Raw genomic sequence first — 16,903 nt, 5'->3', positions numbered from 1 at the left:
ATGTGGTTCGGCAAAGTCTTATCTTATATTTGGAAAAAAATTAATTTTAGATTGATATTGATTTTTATAAAATATAATATAAAATTATATTAAAATATGTGTAAATTCATCTAATTTAAATTTAATATTTAATTCCATCACAAGTCGCTAACGCGTGCATAGCGTGCCATTTAAAAAAATTTAAAAGGAACGTCATTTGAAAAGAAAAAAACTATATATTCGACCAGCGTAATTTTCATTTTTCAGTTCTGCACACACGCAGACTGACAGACTTGCTCTCTCGCTCACTCTCTCTCTCTCTCTCTCTCTCTCTCTCTCTCTCTCTCTCTCTCTCTCTCTCTCTTCTCCTAGGCGCCAGGAAGCCTTTCCTGGGAAGAGTACAATGGAGGGTGTTTCCGACGAAGAGGAGAAGATGATAAAAAAACCTTTACTGGGAACATCAAAGGGTGGCTTCAGAACCATGCCATTCATCATAGGTACATTGTCTTTCATTTTGTTTGAGAAGAAGTGGTAAATGAATAGATTTCTTGAGGGCATAGAAGAATTAATGTACAAAGCAAAAATTAAAGGAGATATTAACTACAAAAATTAAGAAAAAAATAGGAAAATCTCAAACAAAGAAAGATAATGCTTCTAGTGTGGAGTTGATCTGCAAAACAACACCAATTAAAACACAACCAAGACCCTGTGGAGGAAAAACCTAATCAAACTCATGCTGCAAGGGCTGCATTGATGAACCTGTCATTTCTCTTAAACCTCAGAGGAATGCGGTACTTTGAGGGGAAAATCCTTTGGACTTTGGTCCTCTGCATTTCAAGATTCTCAGGAAGGCAAGCCCTACACTTACACTGCACTTTATGGAAATTGGTTTTCATACCCATTTGGGGAGCTCACAATAAAAGAAGACTGAAGGTTTCCAGTAGAGTACAATTTTAGATTTAGACCCAATAGCACATTTTTAGTTTGGTGTATTTTATAGCCAGAGAATGAAGCTGTCTTCGAAAGATGCCATTTTCAAAAACCCCACATAACAGAATACCAATGAATGTGAGATATTTTCCTGTTACAAGTTGGAAAAACTCAAACTGAAGCCAGCCCTGATAAGGATAGACTCAGTAACTGGCCAAAGCTTCATCAAGTCCTCAGTTATTGGACAAGGCAAAATCCACCCTCATTAATGTTAACAAAATCAGCTCCTTTGCATTTGCTCAATTCCTGCGCCTTCTCTTATAATTTTCACAGGGGCATAAAATGGAATCAGATTGTCAAGAAAAAAAGTTCGTATTTTGTTTGGTATAAGGTTTTGCAATGTGCTTGCTGCTTCATTTCCAAAAATTTCCTCCAGCTCTACCTGCTGTCGTTTGGGGGCCTGACACTGCAAAGAATTCTATTCCTGAGCTTCATATATGGTATGAATCTGATTATCCAATTCAATATTTTAAAAGGCTTGATCAAGGCTCGTCTTAACATGAGCCATGCCTAAAAGGCCTTGAGGCTCAATCTAAAATATCAAATCCCAAAGAAGCAACACATTAGGTAGTGGGGCTTACGAAGTTGTACAGAAGTCATGCCTTTTTGTGCCCTTTAGTCAGATGCATTTTGGATGTGTGAATCTCAAGTTAGATTTGGCTAGAAAATTTTAGCCGTGTTTATATGAAATAATTTTTTTAATATTTGATCTAAAACTCTTTGAAAGTCAAGGTGCAGCCACAAGAGGGGGGGTGAATTGGATTATTAAAATTTTAATTCTTTTTATGTATTCTTAACCTCATGTTAATTTAACAATCATACAACAAAAACTTAATTAAAGAATCAATCCACAAACCAGTATTCAATTAATCAAATAACCAATCAACCACAAAGTACTTAATCAAGATATAAGATGTAGTACTTTTCAATTTCAGGAAGAACTCAAGATGAAGTTCGTTTGTAGCCTTGTGAATATTTGTTTGTTTCAAGCCCTGCAATGAATGAAATTGTTTGCAATCTCTCAACTAAGATTTCCGCAAACGATTAAACAACATACTTCCTTTTGGGTTTCTGTAAAAGTTTAATCAAACGTACTTTCTTAAGTTAAGAGTCTTCTTAATCTCGGTTTTTAATTTTCAGCAACCTCACTTTGCATACACACAACACAATGTATATATATATGCTGAAAGTAAAGAGAAGGGTAAGAGTGAGACCGAGATTTTTATGAGGTTCGGCTTATCTCCAGCTGACGTCCTCACCTTACGCCAATACCACCTAAGGATTCCACTATAGCACTCCTTTCCGGGCGGAGCAAACCTTTACAAATCTTTCCTTAAGGGTAGAGCCCCCTCTCCAAGCGATATCCCACACTTGGTCCAACGATCCAAACAATCATTGAATCATCAATAACTACAAGAGATAAGAAAAAATTCCTGTGTACAATAACAATCTCAAAATAGTAGATTAGTACAATTGAAAGTACTATATACTTCAATATCAAATATCAAAAGAGATAAGATTGAAGCTCAAGAGTGATTTCACCAAATTCCTTTTATAGATGAGAATCGGCAATTCAGTAGTCTAGAACTCAGAGAAAGATGATCAGCACTTCAGATTTTCACAGCAATTCAGTTTTGCAAAGAGTGAGCAAGAGAGATCTTTGAGAGAGCAAGAAGGCTTTCAGCTTAAAAACAAATTTTCAATTTCTTGGTATGTTTGATTTGCTAAAAGCATGTATTTATAGGCTCATAAAAGTATTTTCATATTGCCCAAGATTACTTGGAGTATTTCCCAGGCTTTTATAAAATTTTGAGGCACAAGAAACCTTAGTTTGAATTTTAAAACATTTAAAAATTATAGCCGTTAACAGTGTTCAATAGACTAAAGTATCGGGTTCAGTCTTCTAAAGCCCTTTAAAACACTGAAAAATATAATTCAAAACAGGGTCAGTCGACTGGGGTGACCAGTTCTGTCTTCCGGGCCTATACTGCCTTTTCACGATTTCATTAGGAAATTCTTCAGTAGACTGAACTTAATCGTCGGTCTTCTGAGGAAATTCTTTAGTCTTCTGGTATCACACTTCAGTCGTCTGGGCAGCTACAAAATTGGTTTTTTAGTTTGGTTTTCAAAAAATCTTTGCTCTCTTGCTTTGATTACTTATAAAACTTTTTCCGGGATTTTTTAAATAAAGTCTCTAAGTCCACAATGACCCCTAAAGAGCTTCAAAATATTTCCATGTGATATTTTAATATGAAGGACTTACATCATTTGTCTTAAAGCCTAAAACTCTAAGCTTGAAGTCTTCCATGGTATTTTTGCTGTGTCCCCTTTGACTTGAGCTTTGAGTCAACTTTAGATTTCCACAAACTTTACTCATTTTGGTGTCGCTTGAGCTTCCTTTGGATCACTTTAAATATGAATGTGGCTTTTGAGTCCTTAGTGATCTTGAACTTTCATTGCTATTCTTTCTTTTGAACTTTGTTTTAAGTATTCCTGAAATATCATCACTTTAACAACACATGTTAAATCATCCTTCATTTGTTATCATCAAAACGAGATTTGAAAACCATGTTAGGCCAAGAATCTCCCCACTTTTTATGATGACAAATAAAGAGCAACGATGAGAGATTCTTTGACAAGGCTCCCCATTACAATAAACATGCCTTGTAATACTTTTGAAAAGCGATGATATCAAATATGAGTAACTTCAAAAAAAAAAAATTACAATTAAGCATATGAACACAATCAAATACATTAAGCATATGAACACACACAGTCAAATACATTAAACACACACAATCAAGTATTTTCATTTAGCATATGTCATCATGAAGTGTGCTTTAACTGCTTTATTTTATATTCCTTTAACATATTTGCTCATATTGTGCTTTATCATTCATGCTTTAACATTCATTTTCCATATCAAAATTCATATCATATTTGCTCAAAATTTCATATCATATTTGCTCAAAACTTCTCTCCCCCTTTGACATCATTCAAAAAGAATTGAGGGGTATAATGCAAAAAGTCATTAAAAGAGCACATGTAATACAAACATAGGAAAGTCAAGCAAGGCAACATAACTAAGTGTTTACATCAAGAGTACGTCATAAAAAGTCTAAAAACTCAGCTATCAGCATCATCATCATCATCATCATCATCTTCTTCTTCAGCTACTTGATCATCTTTCTCTTCTTCATCTCCTTCTTCTTCCTCATCGCCTTCCTCTTCTTCATTTCCTTCCTCTTCTTCATCACCTTCATCACTCCCTTCCTCAGATCTTCATCATCATTTCGAGGGGTTGAACTAGTGTCCATAGGATCAACACCTTTGGATGAGCTAGCCTGATATTCCTCAATACGAGTGAGACGCTGATCAAGGGAGGATACTTTCTCCTGAAGGGTCTGAAGTCCTGACCTCATATCCCTACTGAAAGTGGAGAATTCACTATGAAAGGACATGAACCAAGAAGGAGTGTCTGCAGGTGGTCCTTGGTCATGAGCTGGAGGAGGAGGAGGAGGAACTCTGGTGCTCGTTGAGGCCTTCCTCCTTTGAAGTACCAACCCTAATCACTCTTGTCATAGCCCATTTGCTTAAGGGTTGTGGAGTTGAAGAGATCATAACGAGTACGTTTTATGAACAATTCAGAAGGTGTAGTGATATCAAGCTGAGCAAAGATGAGGTTCAATGCACCTCCATATGGAAGGGTCACTTTGATGCTTCTAACTTTGCCCACATCCACTTCGAAATAAGACTAGTCAGATCAAGTTTCTTTCCTTTAAGTAGACACCATAAGACAAAGCACTTAACATAGGAAAGATGATCGAAGGAGCCAGTCTTGGGTAAGATTTTATGTGAAATGATTTTGTGAAGGATTTGGGCTTGGAGATTCAATTGTTTGTACAATGGTGGATGTCCAAAATACACAAGTTCATTTTCCTTAATCAGAGGCTAAAATGCTTCAGGTGTGAAGTCTTGCTCTAAAATCCAGGATTGAGCAAATGCAGGACATTAAAATTTTCTTGGGATGATATGTAGTATTGGAGCTAAAATTTGAGGAGTTAAAACAATTTTCTTGCCCTTAACCTCGGTAGTTAAAACACCGTCACTATGAATCATGTTGGCATAAAAAATTTTGATATGATTGGGGAACATGCCTTCAGCTTGGCACACTACAAAGTTTTTCTAGCCAATATTCCTAAACATGGGGAGTATCTCAGGGAATTTGGTATCAAAGAAAGCGGTGTCGATCACCTTACCAAGAATAGGATCCGTAGACCTGAGAGAAGAACGATAACGAAGCTTGGATGGAGGTGTGACTAGCCATCTTTCAATGTTGTTATCATCTCTACCGGAAGAAGTTCCACTGTTTTCTGTCGTCTTAGTGTGAGGCATATTGAAGATTAGAGAGCAAACAAAACCCAGCTATAAAACTCTTGAATCCGTAGGTGAAGATGTATAATGGTGTTGGGAGGCTAGGATTCAAGAGATTTTTGGTGAGGATTAAAGAAGACAGAGAGTGGGTACTTCGGATGAGAGATGGAACGGGGTTCAGAAGCCTGAAGTTAGGGTTTTTGCGAGTTAAATATATAGATTCCGTGACTTCAGTAGACTGAATATTAAGTTCAGTCTTCTGAAGATTTGCAGAATAGGAATCTGAACAGACAATAACACCTCAGTTGTTTGAGGTGTCATGGCTCAGTCGTCTGAGCTTCCACGCTTAGTCGTCTGAAGTCTGTAATTTTGCATAGTTCTTTCTATGCTTATCCTGAAACCTTTCCTAAATCACTTCCCTACTATGTAACAATCCAAGTTCTCTTCTAAGGATACGAATCTTTCTTCGGAGAGAGGTTTTGTAAAGATATCCGCCCATTGGTCATTTGTGTTTATAAATTCAAGTAGGATGTCTTCTTTTTGAACATGATCCCTTAGAAAGTGATGTCTTATGTCAATATGTTTAGTTCTTGAGTGTGATATAGGATTTTTAGATATATTTATTGCACTTGTGCTATCACACTTGATTGGAATAGTTGTGTATTCAAAAGATTAAAATCTTTTAATTGTTGTTTCATATACAAAGTTTGTGCACAACAACTCTCGGCTGCTACATATTTAGCTTCAACGGTTGATAAGACTACGGAGTTTTGTTTCTTAGAAAACCAAGATACTAAAGATCGTCTTAAAAAGTGACAAGTGCCACTAGTACTTTTTCTATCTATCTTACACCCCGCATAGTCGGCATCCGAATAGCTGATCATTTCAAATCTGGTGTCCTTAGGATACCAAAGACCCAAGTCCATTGTGCCTATCAGGTATCTTAGAATTCTTTTAATGACTATTTGGTGTGATTCTTTGGGTGTTGATTGAAATCATGCACACATGCATACATTAAACATTATATCGGGCCTACTTGCCATTAGATATAGCAAACTTCCTATCATTCTTCTATAATATTTCATATCCGCTGGTTTCTCTTTTTCATCTTTATCAAGACTTATTGAAGTACTCATGGGTGTCCCTACAGGGTTTACTACTTTCCATATCGAATTTTTTGAGCATGCCTTTTATGTATTTGGATTGACTTATGAAGGTTCCATTTTTAACTTGCTTAATTTTTAATCCTAGAAAGTAATTTAATTCTCCCATCATACTCATCTCAAACTCATTTTGCATACACTTTGCAAATTCCTTACATAATTGATCATTTGTAGCACAAAATATGATATCATCAACATACATTTGAATTATAAGCATGTCTTCGCTTAATCTTTCATACCAAGCTCTAGTAGTTTGTTTTAATCCGTACAATGCCTTAGTTAATCTATACACATTCGAATTATGAAACCATTCAAGAAGGCACTTTTTACATCCATTTGGTATAATTTGAATTCCTTATGGGATGCGTAGGCTAAAAGTATTCGAATTGCTTCCATTCTAGTTATGGGGGCAAAAGTTTCATCATAATCTATACCTTCTTCTTGGTTGTATCCTTGAGCTACTAATCTAGCTTTATTTCTAACTACAATTCCGTTTTCATGTTTTTTATTCCTAAATACCCATTTAATTCCAATTAATTGAATGATTTTTTGGTTTGGGTACTAAATTCCATACTTTATTTCTTTTGAATTGATTTAATTCCTCTTGCATAGCAATAATCCAAGAGTCATCATTTAGAGTTTCTTCAACATTCTTAGGTTCATCTTGAGATAAGAAGGCATAGTGATTATATAGGTTTTTCAAGGAAGACCTTGTTGTTACTCGTATTGATGGTTCTCCTATGATTTGATCTTGAGGGTGATTTCTTACATACTTCCATTCCCTTGGTAATTCAGAATTTTCTATAGGATTGTCCTTTGGAATTTCTTCACTGTTCTCTTTTTTTTCTTCTTTGATTTCTAGACCTTCTTCTTTTTGTGAAACATCATTTTTTTCTTCATTTTTAATTTCTTTTGTGAAGGGATTTGATTCATCAAAGGTTACGTGAATTGATTCAATAATTGTTAGTGTTCTCTTGTTATAGATTCTAAAAGCCTAACTATTTGCCGCATATCCTAGGAAGATACCTTCATCTGACTTAGCATTAAATTTCCCTAAGTTATCTTTGTCATTAAGTACAAAGCATTTACATCCAAAAACATGAAAGTAAGCTATGTTAGGCCTTCTACCTTTCCATAATTCAGAGTTTTATTTAGGCTTGATCTAATGGAAACTCTATTTATTACATAAAAAGCGGTATTAACAGCTTTAGCCCAAAAATACTTAGGTAGTTTATTTTCATTTAACGTTGTTCTAGCCATTTCTTGAAGGGTTCTATTCATTCTTTCAACGACTCCATTTTGTTGTGAATTTCTAGGTGCTGAGAAATTATGACTAATTCCATGATCATTACAAAACTTTTCAACATCTTTATTTTTGAACTCTCTTCTTTGATCACTTCTTATGTTTGAGACATTGTATCCTTTTTCATTTTGAAGTTTCTTGCATAAACTTATTAACAAGTTACAAGCTTCATCTTTGTTAGTTAAGAACAATACCCAAGTAAACCTAGAGTAGTCATCAACTATTACGAAAGCATATTGTTTACCTCCTAAGCTTTGAGTTCTAGTAGGACCAAACAAATCCAAATATATGAGTTCTAAGGGTCTACTAGAAGAGATATGCTTCTTTTTAAAGCTTGTTTTAATTTGTTTTCCAAGTTGGCAAGCATCACAAATTTTATCTTTTATGAACTTTGTATTAGGTAACCCTTTTACTAAATTTTTCTTAGATAATTTTGATAGAAGATCCATGCTTGCATGTCCTAGTCTTCTATGCCAAAGCCAATTGGCTTCATTCATGGCAGCCAAGCATGTTACGTCTTGAGAAATTAGATTATCAATGTTTATACAATACACATTGTTCACTCTATAGGCTGTAAAAAGGAATTCTTGTTTCTTAGGATATTGAACTAGGCATTTGTCTTTCTTAAAGATTATGTCTAACCCTTTGTCACTAAATTGACTTGTACTTAAAAGATTGTGCTTTTAACCATCAACTAACAATACATCATCAATGGTGAGTGAGGGTTCTTTACCTATCTTACCAATTCCGACAATTTTGCCTTTTACGTTGTCACCGAAAGTTACATATCCTCCATCTCTTTGAGCTAGGGTGGTGAACTTTATTCTATCTCTCGTCATATGTCTTGAACACCCGCTGTCCAAGTACCATTTTTCTTTGGATGGAGTAGACCTAAAGCATACCTACAAGTACAAATTTATGGTGTTGCTTTTAGAATCCAAACCTTCTTAATTCTTTTTAAATCATGTCTAGTTTTAGTGTTTATTTTCCACTCATTCTTAACTTTGACATATTTCTTCTTAAGTGGACAATTAAACATTATGTGTCCCTTATTCCTACATAAGTAACAAGTAGTATGTTCATGTATATTTGTAGAGGATGTACTTGCATAGTGTTTTTCTTGTTTTACGAAGTATCCCATGAATAAGTTCTTCTTTCTTCTATTTGTAATTCCATTGTAACCTATTCTTTCTTTATTGTTAGTTATTCTTTGTTGTCTAACCATCTTTTCAAAATTCTCTTTTCCTCTAGTAAAGTTATAAATAATCTTTTCTTTATCTAGAATTGAATTTTTAAGTTCACTTATTTCTAAGTCTTTCTTGCTTTGATTATTTACTTGCATTTTGACCAATTTTTGAGACATAGTGTTTATTTTCTCCATTAGGTTGTCAATATGAGACTCTTTTTCTTTTTCAGCAGATTTTGAGGATTCTAGCTGGTTTTTAAGACTCTCATTTTGTTCTTTTAAAACTATGTTCCTCTTTGATACTTTACTAAATCTATTATGGAGAGCAAACAATTCAGCTTAGAGTTCTTTGTAGGATGGCATACTTTCACATGAATCATTACATGATTCATCACTTGATTCTTCCGAGGAGTCGTCGTAAGAATTTACCTCAACGTTGTGTGCCATGAAGCACATGTTGGCCATCTCTTGTTCGCTGGATTCATTCTTCGACTCACTTGAGCTTGTATCGTCCCATGTGGCTTTCATTGCTGTTTTCTTCTTCTTCTTCTTTTCTTTCTTGAGCTGTGGACAGTCCGACTTGATATGTCTGACCTTTTTACAATGATAACAAGTAGGTGGATCATTCTTATTTTTGTTTTCCTTTTTACTAGTTTCACCTTTTTCAGTTTTTGTTCCTCTGAATTTTCTAGTGAACTTGTTTCTTTTAAAGAATTTTCCAAGTCTTTTAGTGATAAATGCTAGTTCTTCATCATCTAATTCACTAGTTTCATCATCTTGTTCACTTGAGCTTTCTTTAGATGCTTTAAGAGCTATAGATTTCTTCTTTTTATTTTCAGTGTTCCTTTCTTTCATAGCCATTTCATAAGTGAGAAGTGAACCTATAAGTTCATCTAGTGAGGTGGTCTTGAGATTTCTACCTTCTATTATGGCTGTGGCTTTTGGTTCCCAAACATGTGGAAGTCCTCTAAGGATTTTGCGTATCATCTCATAGGTGGAATATGTTTTCCCCAATGCGTTTAATGAGTTTATGATATGTGTAAACCTAGTGTACATGTTTGTGATGGTTTCATCAGGATTCATCCTAAAGGCTTCGTATTCACTAGTAAACATATTGATTCTATTGTCTCTAACATCTACGGTACCTTCGTAGGTTACTTCAAGTTTATCCCAAATTTCCTTTGCTGTTTTACAAGTCATAACTCTATTGAATTCATTAATGTCAAGTGCACAATATAGGGCGTTTGTAGCACTATAGTTGACTTGTAGCATTTTATGATCCATTTCGGTCATTTCTTTTTCTTCCTTAGGAACCTTTTTTCCATTTACTAGCTTTGTAGGGATTAAGTCACCATGTGTGACAACTTTCCAAGCTTTCCAATCCATAGTTTGAAGACAAATCCTCATTCGTCGTTTCCAAAAGGTGTAATTGAGTCCACAAAAGATTAGTGGCCTAGTTGAGGATTGATCCTCTCCAAAGGGAGCTACTCCTACATGTGCCATGTAGATCTTTATATAACTACTTTTTAAGATTTGTTATAACACAACTCTGATACCAATTGAAAGTCAAGGTGTAGCCCAAGAGGGGGGGTGAATTGGGTTATTAAAATTTTAATTCTTTTTATGTATTCTTAACCTCTTGTTAATTTAGCAATCACACAACAAAAACTTAATTAAATAATCAATCCACAAACCAGTATTCAATCAATTAAATAACCAATCAACAACTAAACCAATCAACCACAAAATACTCAATCAAGATATAAGATGTAGTACTGTTCAGTTTCAGGAAGAACTCAAGATGGATTTTGTTTGTAGACCTGTGAATATATGTTTGTTTCAAGCCCTACAATGAATGAAATTGTTTGCACTCTCTCAACTAAGATTTCTGCAAACGATTAAACAACGTATTCCCTTTTGGGTTTTGCAAAAGTTTAATTAAATGTACTTTCTTAAGTTAAGAGTCTTCTTAATCTCAGTTTTTAATTTTCCGCAACTTGCACTTTGCATACACACAACACAATGTATATATATATATATATGCTGAAAGTAAAGAGAAGGGTAAGAGTGAGACCGAGATTTTTACGAGGTTCGGCTTATCCCTAGCCTACGTCCTTGCCTTAGGCCAATACTACCTAAGGATTCTACTATAGCACTCCTTTCCGAGCAGAGCAAACCTTTACAAATCCCTCCTTAAGGGTAGAGCCCCCTCTCCAAGCGATATCCCACGCTTGGTCCAACGATCCAAACAATCCTTGAATCGTCAATAATTACAACAGACAAGAAACAATTCCTGTGTACAATAACACTCTCAAAAGAGTAGATTAGTACAATTGAAAGCACTATGTACTTCAATATCAAATATCAAAAGAAATAAAATTGAAGCTCAAGAGTGATTTCACAAAATTCCTTCTCTAGATGAGATTCAACGATTCAGTAGTCTAGAACTCAGAGAAAGATGATCAACACTTCATATTTTCACAGCAATTCAGTTTTTCAAAGAGTGAGCAAGAGAGATTTTTGAGAGAGCAAGAAGACTTTCAGCTTTAAAACAGATTTTCAATTTCTTGGTATGTTTGATTTGCTAAAAGCATGTATTTATAGGCTCATAAAAGTATTTTCGTGTTGCCCAAGATTACTTGGAGTATTTCCCAAGTTTTTATAAAATTTTGGGCACAAGAAACCTTAGTTTGAATTTTAAAACATTTAAAAATTATAGCCGTTAACAGTGTTCAGTAGACTGAAGTATCGGGTTCAGTCTTCTGAAGTCCTTTAAAACACTGAAAAATATAACTCAAAATAGGGTCAGTTGACTGGGGTGACCTATTTAGCCTTTTGGGCCTATACTGCCTCTTCAGGATTTCATCAGGAAATTCTTCAGTCTTTTGGTATTACACTTCAGTCGTCTAGGCAGTTACAAAACTGTTTTTCAGTTTGGTTTTCAAAAAATTTTTGCTCTCTTGCTTTGATACTTATAAAACCTTTTCCGAGGTTTTTTAAATAAAGTCTCCAAGTCCACAATGGCCCCTAAAGAGCTTCAAAATATTTCCATGTGATATTTCAATATGAAATACTTACATCATTTGTCTTAAAGCCTAAAACTCTAAGCTTGAAGTCTTCTATAGTATTTTTGCTTTGTGTCCCCTTTGACTTGAGTTTTGAGTCAGCTTTAGATTTCCACAAACTTTACTCATTTTGGTGTTGCTTGAGCTTCCTTTGGATCACTTTAAATATGAATGTGGCTTTTGAGTCCTTAGTGATCATGAACTTTCATTGCTATTCTTTCTTTTGAACTTTGTCTTTAAGTATTCTTGAAACATCATCACTTTAACAACACATGTTAAATCATCTTTCATTTGTTATCATCAAAACGAGATTTGAAAGCCAACACTCTTCAACGTCAATCTTTACAAAATAGTTGAGACTTGTATCTTAGATATTGAAAATAATTTGAACTTTGTAGTGTTATAGCTGTCCTAGCATGATTTACTTAATGAATTCCTATTATTAGTTTTTGTATGGCCAACAAGTAGTTTAAAAATTATATTTAATTTCTATTTTATATTTTATTGAAAATTGTTCTTAATTATTTATTTATTAAAATATACAAAATTTATTTACATATTTTAAAATTCTCGAATGGCTTACTCCTCAACGCCTTAAGGATTATGCCTCACCTCTTAAGAGTTAAAAATCCTTGCCTGGTGCCTTTGCTTTTTAAAACATTGAACCAATTAACCCCAAAAGAAGGAGCTTGAGACTCTTATGTGCCCAACAATGGTCAATTTTCTTGAATTTTGACTTTTTTAATTTTATTTTCTGGCAGCAAATGAAGCCTTTGAGAAAGTGGCAAGCTATGGGTTGATGCCTAACATGATAATGTATTTGATGAGAGAATATGGATTGGAGACGGCCAGGGGCTCCAACATACTTTTCTACTGGTCTGCAGCCACCAATCTCATGCCAGTTCTTGGGGCTTTTCTTGCAGATTCTTTCGTGGGTCGCTTTAGGATGATTGGGTTTGGATCCATAGTTAGCCTGCTGGTATGACAAAATTTCAGATCTCTCAGTTCCTCTTAGTTAAGAATTAGACTTCTTTATTTCTCTGTGTTTCACTTTACCTGCAGGGTCATTACTATTGTATCAGTGGATTTTTCAAATAAACATTGCTTTATTTGAATAGATTTTTAAAATAATATTGCATTACTGACTTTTCCATAGTGTCTGTTATCTGCTAACTACTGCTAAAACTTGACATTGTGCTTGGGACCAAACAGAATCTTGAGAAAATTAAGAACCCTAAATAGAATTTTAAGTTTGAGTTGTCAGTCGTCACCATCATTAACGCACTCACTCTTGCCTTACATTTTGATTTTTGTCCATGGGACCCCAATCCCATGTTCTCAAACGCAGCCTTGAGAGACATTGAGAATTTTAAAAATAAATATGTTTTTTTAAGTATTAATCATCATCATCCACCTCATCATTATACACATTCACACACTGACTTTTGAACACCCAAGGCATGCAAATAACATGACATAAATCACGATTTTACTTTGAGGGAAGTGGGGAGCTAACCAATGCTAGGAAGTGAAAATGGGAATGCAGGTATTAAAGTTAAGAAGATTTATTTTTATATGTCCAATAATTTGTAGTTTGTATATATATGAATGCTAAAGCTAGTAATTCTAGGATCTTCCTTGTAAACAGAAAAAATCTTTTTTTTAATGAAATAGCAACCATATTCATTATTCATCCACGGAATATACAAATACAATACCATGCAGTTCTGTAGTCTTAGAAATTCATTAGTTTTTTGCTTTGCACTAAATGTTGACATTTCTTTCAATTTTAGAGTGCCAAAAATTATTTTCTGATGTCCTTTTTTTTCCTTTAATTTCCTATTATTATTATTATTATTATTATTACTACTACTGCTACCACTACTACTACTACTACAACTACTTGGGGTTGGGAGTTGTTGCTGTGGGGAGTACATTAAATGCAGAGTAGACAACAGATACTACCAGAATTTTCAGGCCTTGGAATTCAATTAGAATGGATCCTTACACTATATGGGAAATCATTTTAAGAATATAGAGTTAGCTCTGTCAGAGAGTCCAATGGCATTATGATAGTGTCACAGTAGATATACTCATTGGAATTGGTGTATTAATCCAGACATGCTTTCATCCTTACAGGGGATGTTTCTTCTATGGTTAACCACCATGATTCCACAAGTAAGGCCACCCCCATGCAACCATTATAGCAGCAATTGTGACTCTGCAACATTGTCCCAACTCATTCTCCTGTGTTCTTCTTTAGCTCTCATGTCCATTGGGGCTGGTGGCATCAGGTCATCTTCCATGGTATTTGGTGCAGATCAGTTGGTTGCGAGAGGTAACATGAAAAACACAGGTAACCTAGAGAGCTTCTTCAACTGGTACTATGCTGCTGCCTCACTTTCTGTTGTCATTGCAATGACTTGCATTGTGTATCTTCAAGAAAATATGGGATGGAAAGTGGGATTTGGTGTTCCTGTTGTGCTCATGTTTTTGTCGGCTGTTTCATTTTTCTTGGCTTCGCACTTTTATGTCAAGTTGAAGGCCACCACAAGCTTTGTCACTGGTTTTTTTCAAGTGATGTTAGCCTCTTACAAAAATAGAGATCTCTCATTACCATCACAGTGCATGGATGTAATGTACTATCACAAAAAGGGATCAGCGCTTCTTGTGCCAAGTGGGAAGCTGAGGTATGATTAAATTGGTAAAATAGCCTTTCTCAATTATATCTCAAATTCTGTCTCATATCATTTTTCATCCGTCTATATTGGCCTTTGTGCCTCAAAGGCCGTCATATTTGAGTAGATTTGTTTGGTGCATTATTGAGTGTAGGTATGAGAGATTCTTTTTTTTCCTTTCAAAAATTGATTGGTTCCTTTGTTGGAAAAGCTCTTTTTATTTATGGACTAGGAGTAGAGTAGAGTGGTTGGTTGTCTATGATAGGTTCATTTTGGAAGTCTCTCTCTCTCTCTCTCTCTCTCTCTCTCTCTCTCTCTCTCTCATTTACGCATTTGTGAGTTAGAGGGAAAAATTGCTTTTGTTCTGACGATTCTATTACTTACAATCCTCTGTTTCTTTGATTATTCCAGTGGACATAAAGTTGTGTATATGCATGGCAATTTTATATGTCAGTTCCTCTTATAAGCATTTCCTCATACTTTCTAACTCCGAACCTCATTTACTCTACCCGTAGGTTTCTGAACAAGGCTTGTGTTGTTAGAAATGCTGAAGTAGACTTGATGACTGATGGAAGAGCATCAGACCCATGGAGTCTTTGCACAGTGGATCAAGTAGAAGAGCTAAAAGCACTGATCAGGGTGATTCCATTGTGGTCAACAGGAATCATGATGTCTGTGTGTATGAGTCAAGACTCCTTCCGAACACTCCTAACAAAGCCCATGGACCGGCACATTACTCCAGACCTTGAAATTCCAGCAGGCTCCTTTAGTGTGTTTATGGTCATCTCTCTGACAATCTGGATTGCTCTCTATGATCGCATGATTCTCCCTCTAGCATCCAAAATCATGGGAAAGCCAGCCCGTCTCAATGTTAAACTAAGAATGGGGATTGGAATTTTTATCTCTGGCATTTCAATGGCAGTATCAGCGATTGTCGAGAGTGTTCGTCGGAAAACTGCAATAAGGGAAGGATTTTCTGACCACCCGGATGCGGAGATAGACATGTCAGCAATGTGGCTACTACCACAACTTTGCCTGGGTGGGTTGGCCGAGGCTTTCAACGCGGTTGGGCAAAATGAGTTTTATTACTCCGAGCTCCCTAAAAGCATGTCTAGTATAGCATCCACTCTCTTTGGAGTAGGAATGTCGATTGGAAATTTGGCAGCGAGTTTTATAATGAGCACAGTTGATGATGTTACCAAAAGAGGAGGGAAAGAGAGTTGGGTCTCTAGCAACATTAACAAGGGTCATTATGATTTCTACTACTGGTTGCTTGCTGCTTTGAGTTTGGTTAACTTAATGTATTTCCTTGTGTGTAGCAAGGCTTATGGTCCCTGTGCAAGAGACGAGAGTGGGATTCTAAATAAAGAGGATATGATGAGTAATTTTTGAGGCCAGTTCTTTCAGTTGATAAAATTGAATGGTTACTTGTTTGACTTGAAGGTATGTTTCCATGGCTAGATTAGAAATCTATGGATTTTGTTTTCTCTTGTTTTGCTGTCGAAATAGATACCTCTTTCCTTGTTTCAAATTTTCCTAGTTGATCCATGCTGGATATTTCCAATATGATTTAGCGGCGTAGCTGAATGGTTTCTGCATACTGGACAACTGGGAGAAATTTTTAGCCATTTAGAAACTGATTATTTCCAAAGCACAAAGCATGGCAACAAAATTAATCATATTTGAAATCCGATCCTATAATGGGTGGTTATCTAAGTGTCAAGCTTTGATTATTGTTTTAAGTTCTGAATTAGTTACAAGCAATTACCCTTTTAGAAAAGAGGAATAAGCAAACTGCAGTAAATGAATCTTTGCCTACAATTTACTTTTATTTTAAATAATTTACTTTAAGAATATTTTATTATAAAGACTAAAATACAAATATTTTTTAAGAAAAATAAATCACGAGGGTGTTGCCGAAGAATATTTACAACACATGCACGTGCGCACTCACACATGCTCCAAAAACAAAATTAGTTGTTTATTTTTATTTTTTTAAAAAAATACTATCATTTTAAACTAAGATAAATATTTTAATGTTTATATTTAGACAAGTGCTGATATATTGACAAATTCAATTTCATTTCACTCTTGAAAATGAAGCTAATTTTGCTTGGGTTTTGTGATATCAAGTTATGTGTTATCAATATTTAACATTCAATGTA

The 16,903-nt window shown here is 35.1% G+C and overlaps 1 protein-coding gene across 2 annotated transcripts; it reads left to right on the top strand.

Annotated features, from left to right (window-relative positions):
• The first annotated feature begins 249 nt into the window (after positions 1-249).
• On the top strand, positions 250-16,180 carry LOC131150445 (protein NRT1/ PTR FAMILY 1.2-like). Of its 2 annotated transcripts, XM_058101165.1 has the most exons (5): positions 363-476; positions 1,243-1,409; positions 12,822-13,039; positions 14,200-14,750; positions 15,254-16,180. In XM_058101165.1, the coding sequence occupies exons 3-5, from the start codon at positions 12,860-12,862 to the stop codon at positions 16,128-16,130; spliced, it is 1,608 nt and encodes a 535-aa protein (XP_057957148.1). In that variant the 5' UTR covers positions 363-476; positions 1,243-1,409; positions 12,822-12,859; the 3' UTR covers positions 16,131-16,180. The 2 variants fall into 2 exon arrangements, with proteins under 2 accessions (XP_057957147.1, XP_057957148.1); XM_058101164.1 differs by lacking the exon at positions 1,243-1,409 and having other exon boundaries at positions 250-476.
• Positions 16,181-16,903: the final 723 nt, after the last annotated feature.

This window comes from Malania oleifera, chromosome 3 (genome assembly GCF_029873635.1).
Source record: "Malania oleifera isolate guangnan ecotype guangnan chromosome 3, ASM2987363v1, whole genome shotgun sequence".
Taxonomy (NCBI): domain Eukaryota; kingdom Viridiplantae; phylum Streptophyta; class Magnoliopsida; order Santalales; family Ximeniaceae; genus Malania; species Malania oleifera.
This window is presented reverse-complemented; position numbering and strand designations above follow the sequence as displayed.